Raw genomic sequence first — 19,217 nt, forward strand, 5'->3', positions numbered from 1 at the left:
GATCTTTGCCTTCTTTCATCTCTGTCATGAAATAGCCGAATTATGGAAACCAGCAGTATGGACCAAATAGCCAGTTTCCAAACCAGCCTGGTCAGTACCCCACTCCCAACCCTCCAAGACCCCTTACGTCTCCCAACTATCCTGGACAGAGGATGCCAAGCCAGCAAAACACAGGGCAGTACCCTCCTCCAACGGTCAACATGGGGCAGTATTACAAGGTAAGAATTTTTAGATGATCTTGTTGCGTTTCGGTAGGCATTTACAAATAAAGTCACATTAATGACTTGATAGATACTGCTTTTATGTAATAAAGGAAAGTGAGAAAAAAGCATAGTGTTTTTGCTATGTTTTGGATATCACAGAATCAAGTCAATCAGCCAAGTTTCATTGTAACTTCAGAGCAGTTCATAAAGAAAATTGAACATTACTGCAGCTCATTAGAGGCTTTTACAAGAAAATGTCAGTTTCGCTTTGAAAATAGCATGTAAAAAGAAGTACCTAATGGGATTCAGGTGTAATATTTTCACCTATTCATTGCAAGAATACAACTTTGGAAATTTGTAGTAAACAAGTTCCGCATTGCAGCATCCCAGTTTCAGGCCTACGGTGGTCACTGTTGGATTAAGCCCAAACTTAAAAGCTGTTCCAGCTGTAGCATTCATCTTTGAACTGAAGTTTGCATTATTTTCTCTGATGTCTCCCTCCCCTTTTCTCCTTCTTTTTTCTCTGTGCTGCTTGTTTTGGGCAAGAACTAGCATTGTTAAAATGTTGCTTAAGACCTGTTATATGGGTAAATCTTCAGCACTTTGTGTTTTTCAAACTGAGTTTGTACTGAGAGCCTGCTGAAATTTGGCATCCTTGAAGTGCACACGAAAGTGATCTTTTGCACACAGGTACTCCAGTGAGTATAAAAATGGGGAGGACCATCAGTGGTCTGACCTGCTCTTAAAGCATTAGCTGTTGAAGTCTCTGGACTACATTCTGATTTTGAATGTAGACAGATAGAGTCTGCCTACAAGTTGCACACTGGTGTTGAATTGGAATTTTTTCTGGTGTGATTCACACAGAAAGCACCATTGACAAAAAAGGGAAAACGAAACCCTTTGCTATAGAGCATCTGTTCTACGTGCAACCAAGCTGTCCACTGCGGTACCCAAAGGAGTGCCTGTTGCATCGTGGCAGCGTTTGCAGTACAGTGTCAGGAAGAGCACGAAGAGGAGACAGATCCTCAACTACTGTAATTCCAGGAGTCACTGTGCTAAAATAACAGCGGAAGATCCCTGTAAAGTTTTTAAATTACAGATTTTGGTTTTTTTTTTCAGAATACATTTTATATGTATTTATTTTAGAAAGGGTTTAAGTTTTTTGTTTATAGGATAGTTCCAATGGGCAATCTGTGGTCTTTCAAATGTGTTCCCTATTTTGTGTTCAAATATCGACTGTTCTGGAAACAGAAAATAAAATACCTTGTTAAGAAGGGGGATTATCCTGACTAGGGGAAAACATCCAACTTGCCACAGACAGGACATGAGCCTTTTGATTGTGGTGATAGTAACTGTATGTGTTCAAGAAAAAGGCAAAGATAGATGGAAATGTAAATACTTAAGATTGTAGAATGCAGTTCCCTTCTTATGTACTTTAGAGTATCCTAGGCTAGCAGTGCAGCCTTTAGATACAGAATCAGATTTGAAGTCCTGTTACTTTGGCTGTCTGTAAAGATTTTCATCTCTGACACTCTCATGTGTATGTGCTTATGGTACACAAGCTATTACAAGAGTGTGTCATGCAAATGCAGTTTTGTTTAATGTCAGCTTCCTTCACATCATTGTTATTCATTTATTCTGTTAACTGCAACCATCCCCTTAATTACAACAAAACCAATGGTGTTTTAGTACTATAGCTGCTATTTATACTTAACTATCCTGTCTCTCTTAGTTGTCTTATTCAGCAGCAAACTATCAAATTGTAGGTACAGAGAGTGAAAGACATCCCCTGACCCCCAGAGCTTTCATTCTGAGTAGATGAGTTGGACAAGGGTGGAAGAAAGGATAGATGGAAGTAAAAGGAACACAGGCATTCTAATTGCATGTCTTTGGATTTTGTTTTTCACATAGGCTTTTGTGCACTGGGGCTATTTTGGGAGGAAGCCAAAGAGATACAAAGGGCTGTCTGGGTTGGGATGATGTGGAAAAGCTGAAGCGAAATGGCTGGTTGGTTTTGGAAAGAGAGCGTTCAGAGGAATGTGATAAGCCTCTTGGCAGCCTTGCTTGTATCTGGTCATTGCTTGCGTTAAGCTGGCTGGTCTGCTGGTTTCAGTTCCTGCTTTGCTCTCCTAGTCTGCTTCTTCCCTGAAGGCCTCAGGGGACATCCTGTGGTTTCTTGTTCTTTCTGAGACAGAGGGGCCTCCTTACCTTGTTCTGTAGTCTTTGGTGTTTGATAGCAGTGCAGTTCACAAGTGACTCACTCACAAGTGACTTTCAGACTGCAATAACAATGTGATGTTATTTGTTTTCTAGCCATCAAGGCCTGTACCTGTGGCAAATTACCCTCATTCACCTGTTCCAGGAAACCCCACGCCACCTATGACTCCAGGGAGCAATATTCCTCCATACCTGTCACCTAACCAGGATGTCAAACCGCCATTCCCACCTGACATTAAACCAAATATCAATGCTTTACCACCACCTCCAAGTGAGTAGCAAACAGAATGACCCGCACAGTCATTATTGTCCCTTTGTTCTCTGCCACGTACATGTCGGAGTCTGGAAACTAGCTCAGCTGCTCTGGGAGAGTCTCGGATCGCGAAGCTGTGATAGGTGGCATGCATAGTGCGGGCTCACTAGAGCCAGTGGACAGGAAAGGGAAAGCTTGCTATCCTCTCCTAAAACAGAGTATCAGAAAAGTTCTTCCAGGTTAAACTTGTAAGGATTTTATTCCTGAAGTATTCCTTTGGTAGACTTCTTGAGGATAAAACACTTGATTTTGGGTTGCGTTTTGAGTGCTTGGTAGGCTTGTTTATTGAATGAAGTTTCATTGTGGTCTGTTCTGTTCAAGGGCAAAGCTGTTCATTGAACATCACTGCAGAATAGCATAAAATGTGAATATTTATAGCGGTGTCTCTATTGTGATCCATACAAGCTTCTTAAGAATATTCAGTAGTATGCCAAAAATTGATATATGTTCCCTTCAAAGCCACTCAATGTCACAGCTACATTTGGCTGGGAACAGAGCAGGAATAACAAGATCTCTCTGTGTACGAGCACAAGGTATTTGAGATTTTGAAGTGACGTGTGAACAGTAGGAGATAAAATTTACTGAGGACTGGGAGAACCTTTTTATGTTTTCTGCTGCTGCATTAGCACTTTGCAACCAGTGTTTGGAGTTCAGGATAGCTGAAAAATAAGGTAGAAGAAGGTGGCCTGGAGTATTATTTGGGCAAGAACACAGCGTTTGAAGACATTTGGACTTCGTAGATTAGCTGTAAGTTACCACAAAACCTCATGTTACAAGATCAGATAGTAATTGAACAGAAATGTCTTTGTGCATTGGATAGTTTCAGCAGATGAAAATGTTGGAACTAACTGGGTAATGTTGATCCCAGTTCAAAGCAGGGAAAATAAGTATTATCACAGTTTGCCATAATTAAAAGATTTGTTGTCAGTCTTCTGCCAACAGAGTACGCCTGGACACAGAACCTATCCAGTAATAAACCCAAGAATTCTAGCCATGCCTGGTTTTCTGTTTGTGGCCAGAATGCTAAGGTCTTAGTGTTAAAGTGTGGGAGAATAGAAGACTTTGGTTTGCCATCGCTATCAGTTTTTAACCCTGTCACTTGTATCAGTTAGATGATGTAGTCACTCGTGATCGTCTTTTTTGTGTGTATGAACTTGCTAAGTTAGACCCAGTAGCAGATCACTGTGCCATTTGTTACTATTCTGTATAAATATACGCATTATTATTGCACTGCAGATGCTAAAGGGAAAGTTCACGCTTTCTCTCCCTCTTCGATCCCAGCCAACCACAATGATGAGCTGCGTCTGACCTTTCCCGTGAGAGATGGTGTTGTACTGGAGCCCTTCCGGCTGGAACACAACCTGGCAGTCAGTAACCATGTCTTTCACTTACGGCCAACTGTTCATCAGACGCTGATGTGGAGGTAAGCTCCAACTTGCTGCGAGGAAGTCTTGCACCCAGTGCTGGAGGAGTGGCAGGCCAGATAAATGAACCTCATTTAGGTTTACCATGAATTTAACTTCAAAAATTGTGGCCTTGATAGGAAAAATGGCTCTTAAACTCCTCACAGATGCTCTCAACTGTTGCTTTCCAGAGACAACATGGTCTTCCAGATTGCTGGTTAGTTGCTCAGGATCTTGTATGGAGGTTGTTTTCGCAGGTGCAGCAGCTGAGATGGTAAAATGCAGCATCTTAAGCACATTTTCCATTACGCCTGCCTCATTTTCAGTTTCTTGCCAAGCCTGGACCACATACACCCTGACCTTTAATGTCAGTGATAACTTGTAGCTTCAGCTTTTTTCCCTGTGAGGCTGTCCTTCCTGTTGACTGAAATCCACTTGAGACTTCTATTTTCATGGTGTGGAGGGCACGAGGTGGGCAGAGAGGTGTGCTCAGTTCCCTGCCCCAGGAATGGACTCTGGCTCTAAAGCTGAGACTTGATGTGGGGTGCAGGAGTCCTTGCTGCCACAGTGCCCCCCTACCCTGAGGTAGCCTGGGGCTTGGAAAGGAAGGAGATTGCAAGCAGAGCGTATCCAATAATTAACACCTAACTTTGAGGTCAGTTATTGCTTACTTGCATTTCATTATCATGGAGTACTCGCAGCAGAGGGAGTTTTGGCAGTTATTTGCCAGTTCTTATTAATAAGTAATCACTACTGGGGATTGTGCTGGCTCATTCACTAGATTTATAGTGCTGCACTGAGGCATGAGGCTGTTCCTTAATATCTGCTCTTTCTTTTTTCCTTAGCTTACCAAACACATAGCCTTTACTTAAACTTATTTTAATGAAGACTCATAGGTAAACTGTGCTCAGGTCTGCTGTTTTGAAAAGCTCATTAATAGTGGGAAGAACGGATGGTCCTGTAATGAAGTCATTTCACATTTAACTTGGGGCTGGACGGACTCCAGAAAAATGAATTAGTCACATGTGTGGATGGATTTTGGTTTTATAGAGAATGGTGGAATTGAGCCAATTCTGAATATTTGTCTGCCAGTTAAAATATTCAGCAAACCTCTCACATGTACACACATAGCAACTATTTTTGTCCCCACTGGGAACTTTTTCATGATTACAAGAAACAGAAAGATTGGAGGCAGGGAAAATGTCTCCTTGAAGCTGGTTCAGTCTTAGCACTGCTCAGTTAGTAGTAGTGTCCCACAGTGGAGATACTGCGTGCTAAGAACATCAGGGTCTCCTGAGCTCTGTCACTGCTCTGTGACATTGAGCAGGCCTGCATTGAGCAGGAACACACTTAATCTGCTTTGGTTTTATGTCAGAGGCACCAAGCCTTCCTTCCCTCCAGGTTGGGGTGACTGCAGTGTGTTCTTGTGAGGTGAGAATTTCCAGTGACTCTCACAGAGAGAGCTTTCAAAAAATTGTTCATCAGATATTGAAAAAAAAAAAAACAAACCTGGAAAGACTTCATATTAGATTATGTTGAAAGATCAGGTGATTTGTATTCTATAGCTTGCTTTTTTTTTTTTTTTTTTTTTTTTGAGAAAAAAAAATTATTCAGTGCTAAATCTTGATGTTTTGAAATCCAGAGAGACGAAGTTCAGTCAGAATTAAAATCTCCAGTTTTGGATAAGGAAAATGGTAAGTGAAGGTGGAACATGAGCTGTTCTTCATGGATCTTATGAAGATATCTTCAGGCAAGATGAAGAAACGAGCAGCTAGATTTTCAGGCACAAAAGATAAACATTTAGCTGTCTCTTGCTGTCATGAACAGCAGAATCCTGATGTTTCAGTTCAGTTCTTCATGTTCGTTTAAATTTCTTCTTCAAATTACGCATTTCTCATACAAGGTTAGCCTCCATGTATGAAACTGAAGTCATAGTGCCTACCCACTTAATTTGTGATTAAGGTAATATCAGTTAATCTTCCTTTTTTTGGAGGTGTTACAAAACTAATTTTTGAGGAGCTAAATAGTGTGTGGAAGCTATTATTGGAGAGGTGGGAGGAATTCATGCTCTGAAATGTCTAAGTTGGATAGATTCAATCCACAGCTGTGTTAATTTGGAATCACAGAAACACAGAGGGTGAGACAGATGGGTCATTTTATCTCAGTTGATTTACCTGTTCCGAGCAGGATTACCTGTATTTTGTCTGATAAGCGTTCATTCAAATGCTCTAAATACTCTGAATTAGTAAAGAATCCAGAGTCTTCCCCCACAACCCACTACAGCGTATCATTTTCTTATTAATGCTTAACACACAGGAGGGACCTACCTGATGTTAACATTTTTCTATCTGCAGGATCATTCCATGGTCTAGTTTTGCAAAGTGGTTTGAGATGTTCCATTGCAAAGTCCTTTATAAGTGTAAAATACTAACAACTTTGTGGCTTGCTTGAATCATTAATTCTTCATGACTTGCTTTTGTGAAGGGCTTTTATGAAGAAAGTATCTTACATCCTTTACTGGCAGTAATTCTAGAAAAATAATTTGATAAAGAAAAAGCATTCCTAGCATCAAAACAACCTCCCTCTGCAATGTGAAAGCAAAGTTAAAGGAAGATTTATTGGTTGTTGTACAGGTCTGACTTGGAATTACAGTTCAAGTGCTATCACCATGAAGACAGACAAATGAACACAAACTGGCCAGCTTCAGTCCAGGTCAGCGTTAATGCAACCCCACTTACCATCGAACGTGGCGACAACAAGACATCTCATAAACCTCTGCACCTAAAGCACGTCTGCCAGCCAGGAAGAAACACGATTCAAATTACAGTCACAGCATGTTGTTGTGTAAGTACACTGAGCTCACGGCTGCAGCTGCCAGTGCTGAGTTTGCTGTTTAGTAGAGTTTGCAAATGTTGCCTTAGCTGAAAGAGCCTTTCTCTAATTTTTTTTCCATGCATCTTTCTGGTAAGGTGCTTGTTTGATGATGTTGACACAGTCAGAGTGCTAATATGAAAATTTTTGCTGCTGAATTATTGCAGAATGTGGTGATGTCCTTCTGATGTCTCTGAAAAGGCTTGTGGTCTAGGGGAGGAAGGGAGTTTGATATCCTACCTGTCCAGCATGTGCTTGTGTAACAAGGTGGCTAAAGTGTATTAATGTAGAAGTAGATTATTGTGATGCAGACTGTTGTCCAGCACTAATTTCATTTACTTAGGGTATTAAACTGTGTTTGGTTTGACGTGAGAATATCAGCACCATAATGGGTGGTGGTGGTGATGATTCTTCAAATAGCTTTTCAGATGAAAAATTCATATTCCATGAGGCAGTCTAGCCCATGCTACTTTCCCTTTTCTCCTTCTCCATGGTTTAGTTACTCTTGGGGATGAGTACTGTATTTTTAATGCAGACTGTTGCACACATACAGTCTGAGTTTTTTTACTATTCTGTTGTCACTGACAAGAAAGCAAGCTGCTACCTTTCCCAAGGTCGCACTGTGAAACACTTAGACAAGAAGCCATCCGTTCATTTTGCTTTACTTCACACTGAAGTTTCTCTGCATATTGTAATTTTTCTGATGCCTAAGAGCAGGAGTAGCATCCTGTGAATCCGCAACAAGCTCTGGGTTGAGGAAGAAGATTCAGTTAGTTCTGAACACATCAGTAGCAAATTGTTTTTGCAACTTCCAACGTAGTCTGAGGGCAGGCAGGTAGGCTAGACTGTGTGAAAGAATCCAGGGTTTTAAAAATAAACTCTGATGTCAGAGATGAATAAGTCAGCCTGTGTATTCCAAATATTAAGGAAGGAGAAAATGCAGAAAATATTTGGTTTTTTTAAAGCCCTTGTCTACGTTATGCTCCTGGAGCATAGAACAACATACTGCATGGCATGCGGAATATTCCTAAGGGAGTGCTGTGCGCAGCAGAGCGGAGCCAGCTTTCATATTTAAGCATCAGTCTCTATGGAAGCCATGTGTCCAAGGGAAGAATGCATCTCTCTGTTCAGCAGTGTATTTACCTGTGTGTTTGGTTCTCTTGGTAACAAAATGTGTTTTCTTTCAGTCACACTTGTTCGTGTTGCAGTTAGTACACCGGCCATCAGTTCGCTCAGTACTTCAAGGTCTACTAAAGAAACGCCTCCTGCCAGCAGAACATTGTATCACTAAGAGTGAGTTTTGATTTTGTGTGGGTGATGACTTTCCAGAATGCCTATCCTCAGTTGTGATAAGCTATTTCTACACAAATTTTACTTGCTTATTGAAAACCTTAAGTTGTACTTGTCAGGTATTTCCAGAACATCATGCGCGTAAATTAAATCCTCAGTGTCCTCAAATGTTGAGGGCTTTTTGGGTGGGGGTAGCAAAGTGCCAAGGACACAAGCTTAGTTAGAATCATAGAATAGTTTGGGTTGGAAGGGACCTTTAAAGGTTGTCTAGTTCAACCCCCCTGCAAGGAGCAGGGACATCTCCAACCAGATCAGGTTGCTCAGAGCCTCATCCAGCCTGGCCTTGGACGTTTCCATGGATGGGGCATCCACCACCTCTCTGGGTAACCTGTTCCAGTGTTCCACCATCCTCATTGTAAAAATTTTTTTCCTAATGTCTAGTCTGAATCTACCACCTTTTATTTTAAAACCCTTACCTCTTGTCCTTTTACAACAGGCCCTGCTAAAGAGTTTCTCCCCATTTTTCCTGTAGGCCCCCTTTAGGTACTGGAAGTTCCTAACATACTCTCCCATTCCAGAAGAATCTCTCTGGCTTTTCTTCCATATTTGTTTCTGACTTACCTAGAAGCCTCATGTAGAAAGATTATTCTTTCTTTATTTAGGACTGCTTTAAGTGCTGGTATGGCACTTTATTTGGTTGAGGGTATAGCTGATACTCATGTATATGATGGTTTGTGTGTTCAGGAGAATGTTCTAAATTACACAGAATACACCTATGTGGATAAATTGTCCATTAAATTGGCCCTTAAAGGTTGAAGTGCTGGTCTTTCAGGTTTCTATGTTAGAATTTACAGTACACTTGTGTTTTCTCACACATACGCATACCTTCTTCCTAAACAGTAAAGAGGAACTTCAGTAGCGTAGCAGCTTCCTCTGGCAATGCGACACTAAATGGGGAAGATGGAGTAGAGCAGACTGCTATTAAAGTGTCTCTGAAGTGTCCGATCACATTCCGGCGGATTCAGCTCCCAGCACGGGGTCACGATTGCAAACATGTACAAGTGAGTAGATGCCACTGGCCTGGCAGTATTGCCTCAGCCATGTGTTGTTACAGTACCTTTAGCTTGGTTGTCTTGTGAGAGAGCCTAATGAAATGGTATTTCTTTGTGTCTATCAACCTAAATAATTAACTATTTATATGTTGAATGAAAGGAGAAAGTAAGGTATGAGGTTTAGGTTTCAGTGCTAGTAGGGGTTTTTTTTATGGCAGTTTTTGTCCAGCTGATTAATGCACTATTTTCCCTTTATTTCCTTTTTTTTTTTTTTCCCTTCCCTTTGTTTGTTTCTTTCTGATACCTAGTGCTTTGATCTGGAGTCTTACTTGCAACTGAACTGTGAAAGAGGGACTTGGAGGTGTCCGGTATGCAAGTAAGTGCAACCATACTACATGAAATGCAGTTGTACACGATTTGACCAAACTCACATCATATTTAAGGTCATGGAGGGGAGAAAAAAGAAGTGTTAGGAAATAAGGTGTATATATTACATGGGAATTCTTGCAATATTTCATAAATTGAGGGAACACCCTGGATTATTAGAGATTTTAAAATAGATAATGAGATATTTTCTCACAAAATACATAATCTGCAAGCTGTCATGACAGGCTATCAATAGGTTATGTAGAGTTCAAAAGAAGCTCAAATATTTACATTGATAAGACATATCTACATAAACAAATGAACTGGGAGTTTGTCTTCCCCTACGTTATGAAGTATAAGCAACTACCAGACAGCCGCATGCCATGGCAAAAGAACAGATAGTCTATTCTAGAGTTATTTTTCTATAATTGTAATGTTGCAATGCCCAAATTACTGAACTTCAAATGTGTAAATACTAACATGTTCAGCATCCAGCTGAACATTGAATAAGGATGTCAGATAATTGTCTCAGGTACTGTGCTTTGAGTCACATAGATATACAGTTAATGGCAGTGTTGAAGGAGAGGAGGAATTTTGGAGATTGCAACATTTCCCAGTAATTAGGTAGGAAATGAAGTTGGATCCTCCAAGGTCAAAGTCAACATCAAGTACAAATTGAAGTGAGAGCAGAAAGCCAGAAGCATTCTAGTCCAAAATAAGGCTGATTTTAAGGAAGGGAAAAGATTTCCAAGGAGCAGAAGTTTGCAGTGATTGCTTAAAGGAAAAGAGGAATACCTTGGCATACTTTCAACCTTATGTTTTGACCAGAGAGCTAGTATGCTGCAGAAGAAATGGAACAAAAAGCTTTGAAGTGGTTACAGACTGCCCATTCTTATGTTTAACTGGGCAGAAAGAATTGCAGAATGTCTGCGGGCCAGTTCAGTGTCTGTAACCTACTGTGCTCAGTCCGCAGGGTTACAAGTTTGTTGCAGCCTCAGTGGAGGAGCCAGGGCTCTTTAGCTCAAGCAGCTGTATCTGTAGCAGCTTGTACTTTATCTTTGCAAGTCTCCAGTTCAGTCCCTGCTGCACCAGCCGATGTTAGGTATAAACAGCAGTGGAGGTTGTTCATTCTGTCCTCTTCTGTGGACATTGCAGGCTTGAGACAAGCTTGTTTGATGACTGTCCACGGTTGATAGGTATCCTAAGGTGTAAGTGCTTTTTCTGAATTACCGGAATGTTTTTTTACCATATAAGTTTGGCTAAAATATCACAATAATTGGATGTCTTGCTTCTTAATTTATGTATTCATCCATCCAGGCCAAAATTTTTGTCCTGTTTCTCCGAGTATGAGCACCTGCATTCAGATCTAAGTGCCTACGTAACTAAATTGTTTCCGTTTTTGTTTTGTTCTGTCCCCATCTGTGCTGATCTTAAGTAAAATAGCTATAATACGTAGTTAGTTTGAGGCCATATTACTGTGTAGCTCAAAAAAAAAAATCCAGTTTGAAAAAGAAAATAGTGCTAGCTGATGTTCATAGGAGAGATCTGCTATATTTGAAAAGTCTTTAAATTCATAATATCAAGGATGTGAACAGCTTGTGGACACACAAGTAGATGTATCCTTGTCTCATCTATTTGATGTAGAATACTATTATCCTGGTAATGCAGCTGTAGAACTAAAACTGCTTGCCCCCAATCATCCCTAAATTATGTGTTATAGATAGTAAGTTGGGGATCCCAACTGATTTAATCACTAACCTATCCTTCTCCCATCCCTCTTTCATATGTGTAGCGATATTCTGACATGAGTTTTGTTTTCTTTTTTTATCTTTCTAGTAAAACTGCTCTGCTGGAGGGCTTGGAGGTTGACCAGTATATGTGGGGTATTCTGAACGCTATACAAAAGTAAGTGAACTTATTTCCGATATCCAAGACTAAACAACCAGGAGATACGTTAATGAGATAGTCACGCCAAAGTAGGTCTTAGCAATTCAACTTGAATATTCTATTTCATGACTCCTTGGTGGAGCTAGTGATATGGTAAATCGGTTTCCATCTACTTAATAGATCTTGTCTGGGCTATGTCTTGATGACAGCCTCACCAATGAAGCAGAGGGAGGAGTGAGAATGGAAGATTAAATGCTTTCTCGTATTTACAAGTGGTCCCTCTGATTCACACACATAGATATGTTTGGATTTCATTGTGTGGATAAACACAGAAATACGCTCTCACAGTTGCCCTTTTTAAAACTTGCTTTCGGCACACACTTGAGGAGTGAAAGATCTTGAGGCTGTATTATACTAGAGCATTTCAGAACATCTGTTACCATGCAGATTCTTATGGAAGTTTCAGCAGAACTGATTTAAAAAAAAATAATTAATGTACTAAAATTCTCACATTATTTTACAGCTCAGAGTTTGAAGAAGTTACCATTGATCCAACTTGCAGTTGGAGGCCAGTCCCTATAAAGTCAGATATTCACATCAAGGATGACCCAGATGGCATTCCCTCAAAAAGATTTAAGACCATGAGTCCAAGCCAGATGATCATGCCAAATGTGATGGAGATGATTGCAGCTTTGGGTCCTGGCCCGTCACCTTACCCATCCCTACCCCCTCCTCCAGGAGGCAACAACTCCACTGAGTATGGTAACCAAGGTTAGTTCTACAGCTTTGTGCACACAGGTGGTCACTCTAGAAGTCAGTGGTTCAGTCAGCTTTCTGATTCAGATGTATGTCGGTGCATCTTCTGAGAGAGATGCATAAAGAAAGTAAATTATATGACTGCAGTTCTGAAATGCTGCATCAGTCTTTTCATTTAAAATTCATCTGTTTAGAGGAAAATAAATTTCAGTAAGGAAATTGGTGCTTGTCATATTTGTCACCATGCAGCCCTCCCTGAATCAACAAACATTGTATGTTACCTTATATATTCGTGGCCTGCCACAATATACATCTTTCCTCATTTTTTCTGTCCATTTTCCTTCTGTTCCACTCTGATTCAAGTGAAGGCTCCTAGTGCTACAGAAGTTACAAAGTAGAGAACCTGACACATTAACCCTGCTACCTGGGCCACTAAGTTTAACTTGTGGCCAGGTGGGTGACATTTGGTAGGCCACCTAGGAAGTGGATGACGTTTAAAGAGCTTTGCAAACACCTTTCCATTAGAAAATTACTTTTGAGTTCCTCTATCCATGTGCTGCCAGATTGAGAAACAGGGAACTAAATACAGGCAGTAGAGATAAGTTTTCAAATGACTGGTGTGTTGTGAATAACTCAATTATAGTGACAATTCTGAAAATATGAAACCAGATTGTTTCTTCTGCAATTAATATGATATGACTCAGTTCAACTCTGGGAAAAGACCAACTGTTCACACCATCAGAATCCCCAAATTGATTACAAGGTGATACATGTGCTTTTTGCAGGCGTTTGAAGAAAAATATAGATTGCATGCAAAATATGGTTAATTTGCTCCAGTGACTGCAAAACTGATGACAGATGATAAAACATTTTAGGTTTTCAGACAGATGAATGATAACTATAGCAAAGCCAAGAGCACTGAATCACAAATTTTTGACTTGTTTAGTAGGAGTGAAGTGCAGTCAGAGCATGAGAACAGAGTCCTCTATACTTTGTCATCTTTCTATCTCATAATCAGGAACGGACAGGGTAGTCATGTACAATGGGGTTGAGGGTTTGTGTAACAATTGCTGCCTAGGTCATTCCCCTGCCTTCCCCTGTGGATCCTGTAGCAGAGGTTGTTACTGCTTCTGTGATTCATCAATGGCAGGTGAAACCCACACTTTCCTATTTCCTCTGCAATAGACATATCAATGAGAGCACTAGATTATCCTGAATCATAGAATGGTTGGAGTTGGAAGAGATCTTAAAGATCATCTAGTTCCAACCCCCCTGCCATGGGAAGGGACACCTTCCACTAGATCTGGTTGCTCAAAGCCCCACCCAACCTGGCCTTGAATGAACACTTCCAGGGACGGGGCAACCACAGCTTCTCTGGGCAACCTGTTCCAGTGCTTCACCACTCTCACAATACAGAATTCCTTCCTTATGTCTGATCTAAACCTACCAGTTTAGAGCCATTACCCCTTGTCCTGTCGCTACATGCCCTTGTCAAAACTCCCTCTCCAGCTTTCTTGTAAACCCCACTTTAGGTACTGTAAGGCCACTATAAGGTCTCCCTGGAGCCTTCTCTTCTCCAGGCTGAACAGCCTCGACTCTCTCAGCCTGTCTTCATAGGAGAGGTGCTCCATCTTTGTGGCCTCCTCTGGACTTGCTCCAACAGGTCCATGTCCTTCTTGTGTTGGGGGCTGCAGAGCTGGACACAGTACTCCAGATGGGGTCTCACGAGAGCAGAGCAGAGGAGGAGAGTCCCCTCCCTCAGCCTGCTGGCCACACTTCTTGTGATGCAGCCCAGGATGTGGTTGGCTTTCTGGGCTGCAAGCGCACATTGCCAGCTTAGGTTGAGCTTCTCATCAAACAACACCCCCAAGTCCTTCTCCTCAGGGCTGCTCTCAATCCATACTCTGCCCAGCCTGTATTTATATAAATTTCTATTTATAGGACTTACAAGTGTCTTTATAGGTCTGTCCTCAGCATGTGGCATGACTCTTGCCCCAGAGAACGGCATGCTGTTGGATGGCCATAACTCCCTGGGCACACCACCTTGCATCTCCATTCTCCATCAAAGTGTGCACTGAAACTTAGTGTTTAGAATTAGGTGATGTCCTCTGATAAACAGTACTGTAGAGCAAAGTAATCATAGTATTACTATGTTTGTTTATTTGGGTTTGACAGTAAGCATACTGAAGTTTAATTTGCAAATATAACAAGTACTCAGTAATACAAAACCTTATTCCAGCTCCCTGCCATTAAATCTCTCCTGAGAAGCAAGGCAAGACCAGCTATATTCTGTGAGACTTTCCTAGTTTGCAGATTAACAAAATGAGCATTAGTAGGGCTCTGAAGTATTTACATGATAGATCAAAGTCCTGCCTTCTTTGAGAAATGCTCTTACATGACTAATGACTTCTAGTCCTCAGAGATTAAACTTCTGCTTGTGAAGCTGTGCTAAAGAGCAAATGATGCAGCTACTTCAGTTTGTCAGACTCCCTTCTTGACTGGAACATTTAAAGCTGGTGTACTTCAGCTGACGAACTCCAGGCTCTCTCTGCAAGCTCCAAATCCATTCTATTATTTCAGAGCTCAGTATCATCCAATTCAGTTGCTTATATGAAATAGCTGAGTGGCTTTAGTTCAGCTTTTGGTCTTCATAGCAAATAAGCCCCAGAGTTGGTATCTCAGTTGGAAGTGTTAATAGAGGGATCTGGACAGAAAAAAAAAAAAAAAAAAAGAGAGAGAGAATAAAACCTCTGTATTGGGATACATGGTTGCTTTAGAATTCAAGTGGAGATCACTGGGGTTGAGGTGGGACGGATCAAAACATACCAACAATGGTCATACAGTACTTGTCCTGCAGATCAGCGAGGGACTCCAGGCTTATTGCTAGATGGTAGATGTGTGGGGGTAAATCCATATCATTTATTCTGAATTCGTGAATTTTGGTGCTTTGGAGAACATAGTTTCAGGCTGAAGTTAAATGCATTTCATAAATTTGCTAATTTTTTGTTACAAGTGTGCATGTGCACATGCTGAAACACAGGCTACAGGCAGCCAGTTTGTAATTCTGAAGATGAGAAGAACAGATCCAAGAGGAGAAAATTGATGTTTTATTTGCAGATAGTCAAGTGAATTTTATTAGGTTTTGTGGGAGCAAGGAGAATTACATTGCAAACCCCAATTATATATGAAGGCCTCTTCTGCGCTCTCTCAATGGAAGTTGCCTGATTATTCTGCAGAAGAAGAGGTAAAATAGATGCTTTGCTAGGAACTGGTACTGTGGCATCTTCCTGATACAGTTCTGTCAGCTTCATCAGAAACTGAAACAATGCTACAATCTTACTGAGTGCATGGAAGTGTAGACATAAATGACACAGGTGTCCTATAAATAATTTTGGACTTGGACAGTCTCAGTTGCACTGAGATGCTTCCAGATGCAAATATTCCATAGAATTTAATATCCCTTTCACTTCTTGATGTGGTAAAGTTTATGTGGTGACTTGACAGTAGTTTTTAAAAATGTCAGCAGTTTTCAGTTAGTTACAACATGTACATGAGTTATTACAGCAGCTAGTATTTGAAAGCTGAGTGCTTTGTTTTCCTCCCTATTCCTCCAGCTCTCTCCAGCAGTGGGGAGCGCAGTGTTGTCACAGTCAGCGTTGGAGTTGCCCTGTGCTGTGCAGGGAGGATGTCATGCCGCACAGCTTTCACAGGATACTCTGAGGGATCAATGTTGGGAAACAGTTTCTTTCATATCACATCTGTTTCTCTTCTAGGCAACAGTTACCAAGGTCATGGCAATTTTGACTTCCCACATGGGAATCCTGGTGGCACGTCTATGAATGACTTCATGCATGGCCCACAGCTGTCACATCCCCCAGACATGCCAAGCAGTATGGCAGCTCTCGACAAACCTCTCAGTCACCCCATGCAGGAATCTGTAAGTAATGGTCCATGTAGATTTTTCTTTGTGGGGGTAAGGAGCTCTCATCCAGCTAACAGGCTCGCCTTGTGAACTGCTTTTACTTTTTGTGGATTCCTCACTTCGGAAGTTTGTGAAATAGAATAGTCCTGGGAAATGCCAAAAATGGCATTTTTAGTTTCTAGCCTTTTTGAGTTTTTGGAGAAGCATTTCTGAGCTTTTTGAATTGTCATTTAAGGTTGTTTATCTGAAAGAGACAATCTGGCTTGGTGTGCTTTCGTTAATCATTGTGCTTTGCTCTGACACCTGAGAAAAAATAGACTTTGTTCCCTAGGCCAGCAGAGTCTGTGAATATCCTCTTCAGGAGACAGCTTGTTACAGCAAGACATTGACTGACTTCAGAGCAGGGACAGTATCTTCCCTGGCTTTGTCCCTGAGGGCAAAATTTGCATGAAAGCATTTTGAGGGGGAATTCTACCCAGGTGGCATGAAAGGCACCTTTAAGCTGTTGGGAATAGGACTAGCCTGGAGATCTCAAGGAGAGACGCTGTCACTGGTCTGAGAGTGTATCCGTGTAAGAGACTAAAAAATGGAGGTTCCTTGGGTCTCAGGTGGAGAGGCAGAACTGCGCGCTGGGAAAGCAGCTTGCTCAGAGCACTGAGTTTTATATACAGAACTTAGTATCTCCAGAAAATGCAGTACTGCAGCATCTACCTGATAGAAAAGCTACCAGCAGCATTTAGCTCTTGGGCATGGCTAGTCATCTATTTTAACTCTGCGCAGGGGGTGTGTGTGTACATCCTTTTATGTTCATTTCAGTTACAGAGCAGGGGCTTCATAGTGTGCTGTTACTGCACAGGAAGGATGTTTAACTTGACAAGTCATCTGTGCTGTGTCTTTAGTGAATACTAGAAAGTACCATTTCAGAGTGTAATGAGGAAATGTGGTAGCAGATGCTCAGCAAAAGCCTATTTAGTCAATGTATCCTCTAGCTGGCAGTGGGCTTTCCAAGGAGGATGGTGAGAAATAGGGAGAGAGTAGAGAGAGTGTTCTTAGCGTAGCTTGGAGAGAACCCAAGTAACAAGACTGTCTGCAAAAGAAGAATCCAGAAACCATAACGACTTTACCACTTCACAGGCTAATAACGGACAGAACAAACATGCTGTAAACTTAATTTCACATTGGCAAATTCTAAATGCTCAGTTTAAAGAGCAGTCTGAATTATCTGCATCAGAACCATACAGTAGTGAGGGGAACTACCACCAGCCTGAGCCACTCACAGCTGCTTTCCTGTGAATTAAAGCCACAGGGAATTATTCTTTGCTTTCCGTTACCTGACACCTTCCTCTTGACTTCGGGCAGTTAATTGCTATACCTTTGCTTTAGTAGTTTCCCCAGTGAAATTTCTGAGGTGGTAGGATATGAAGTGATCGAATATGAAAGTAAAGAATTTGTGGCTTTCTGAAAATGAGGCTGCTTACAGTTTATAGCAAAGGTGAAAGTTGCTCAAGACTATGCATGTTCCAGAGCTGTAAAAGTGTATTTGGGAAAATGTTAGTAGATTTTTGGTTCTGTGCACCAATCTGTAACCAATCTGATACTTGCTTATGATAGCTGACAATTAAAGTAAGCCTTTGCCTCACTTCTCCCTCATCTATCATGATACACGAGCTGTACTGTTTGGGAACGAGAAGCGGTGCTAAAGCAGGTTCCACCTAGTTTATGTCAGTGGCTGAGTTTCTCTAATGAGGATCAGTTTTCAGGTCTGTTAGCACAAGGGAATTACCTTGACCTTGTCAGTGTGGCCATGCAGTCCTTAGGCAACATTTGAGGACTGTTAGTGCTCCCACACAGCTTTTTCAGTATTATAAAGTCTCAGCTTTCCTCTTTCTTTTTCTCCTTCTTCATTTCTTTTCTCTCAAAAATGAACTGTCTGTAGCAGACACTCGGGAAAAGAATCTTTAAATTTACTACTTTTAGAGAAATGCATACGATTAACACATTCCTAAATTGTGTAGCTGAACGTCTTTGGACACACGTCTCTGTACGAAAATAACTACAAACCACATTGCGTAACTGAACTAAGGTTTTAAGATGTTGCCTGTGCTCTTGTCTGGCTTTCTGTCTTTTCTTTTTACACATTTAAAGTGTATTTTGTTTTCATCTACTATTGACTTTGACTGTTTCATGTTTACAAGGTGAGTCAGGATCAGGTGTTCGGTCCTTTTAGACCCGAGGTCTGTCTCTAACTGGAGCTGAATGCTGCTGAGGAAGTTCCTAATATTCCTGTGATGAAGATTTATGTGGTGGCTCTTATATAGGCAGAGAAAGTTAATCCCTCCAGACATACGCCATAGGTCACTCCAAAAACACACATGTGTTTGCCCAGTGTAGGTAGGGCTGGGTAGCCAGGGCTGGATTGTCAGAACTACCTTCTCTCAACACTGCTCTTCCACTCCTGTGGAAGAAGAAAAAAAACAAGACCTGAAAACGTGGCTAGAAGTAATAGCTCTTTCCCAATGTAAAGTGTTGTGAGAACTATAGAACAGGTGCTTCTATGTCACTGCAAGAATGCTACAAAATAGCTGCAACAATCATGTCATGTTTGTTTTCGGAAATTGTAAACAAGTTGTAGACAAAGGTGAATTCTGAGTTAGCTCTAGCCTAGTGCTTGTGGCAGACAGTGTAAGGAGTGGTACGTGACTGAGCTGGATGATCACACTGTAGTTTCATGTACACAGTGAGGTGATATGAGCTGGTGCCGCTGTAAAAAGTCATTGCTCTTGTTTCTATTTTCACTTTTCCTCTCTCTCCCATCAGCACAAGTGTTGCAGCCATGAAGTGATCTGGGTACTGATGTGGTTGAAAACTAATTCAGAGTAGGGGGAAAAAAAAGCTTAGCTTTGATCCATGCCAGTTCCCCAGCTGAGTTCACTGCAT

At 41.3% G+C, this 19,217-nt stretch overlaps 1 protein-coding gene across 6 annotated transcripts in view; it reads left to right on the forward strand.

Annotated features, from left to right (window-relative positions):
• Positions 1–19,217, forward strand: part of ZMIZ1 (zinc finger MIZ-type containing 1) — a 359,859-nt gene that overhangs the window by 329,364 nt on the left and 11,278 nt on the right. For 4 of the 6 annotated variants that reach the window (XM_086752207.1, XM_086752205.1, XM_086752208.1 and 1 more), the window contains 10 exons: positions 36–218; positions 2,517–2,691; positions 3,970–4,156; positions 6,770–6,980; positions 8,195–8,300; positions 9,198–9,358; positions 9,658–9,725; positions 11,552–11,620; positions 12,126–12,373; positions 16,132–16,295. In XM_086752207.1, the coding sequence (XP_086608333.1) occupies positions 36–218; positions 2,517–2,691; positions 3,970–4,156; positions 6,770–6,980; positions 8,195–8,300; positions 9,198–9,358; positions 9,658–9,725; positions 11,552–11,620; positions 12,126–12,373; positions 16,132–16,295 (1,572 nt within the window). The remainder of the gene's footprint in view (positions 1–35; positions 219–2,516; positions 2,692–3,969; positions 4,157–6,769; positions 6,981–8,194; positions 8,301–9,197; positions 9,359–9,657; positions 9,726–11,551; positions 11,621–12,125; positions 12,374–16,131; positions 16,296–19,217) is intronic. The other 2 variants (XM_086752210.1, XM_086752211.1) reach the window with 1 other exon arrangement.

This window comes from Chlamydotis macqueenii, chromosome 7, assembly GCF_036417535.1.
Source record: "Chlamydotis macqueenii isolate bChlMac1 chromosome 7, bChlMac1.mat, whole genome shotgun sequence".
NCBI classification, from domain to species: domain Eukaryota; kingdom Metazoa; phylum Chordata; class Aves; order Otidiformes; family Otididae; genus Chlamydotis; species Chlamydotis macqueenii.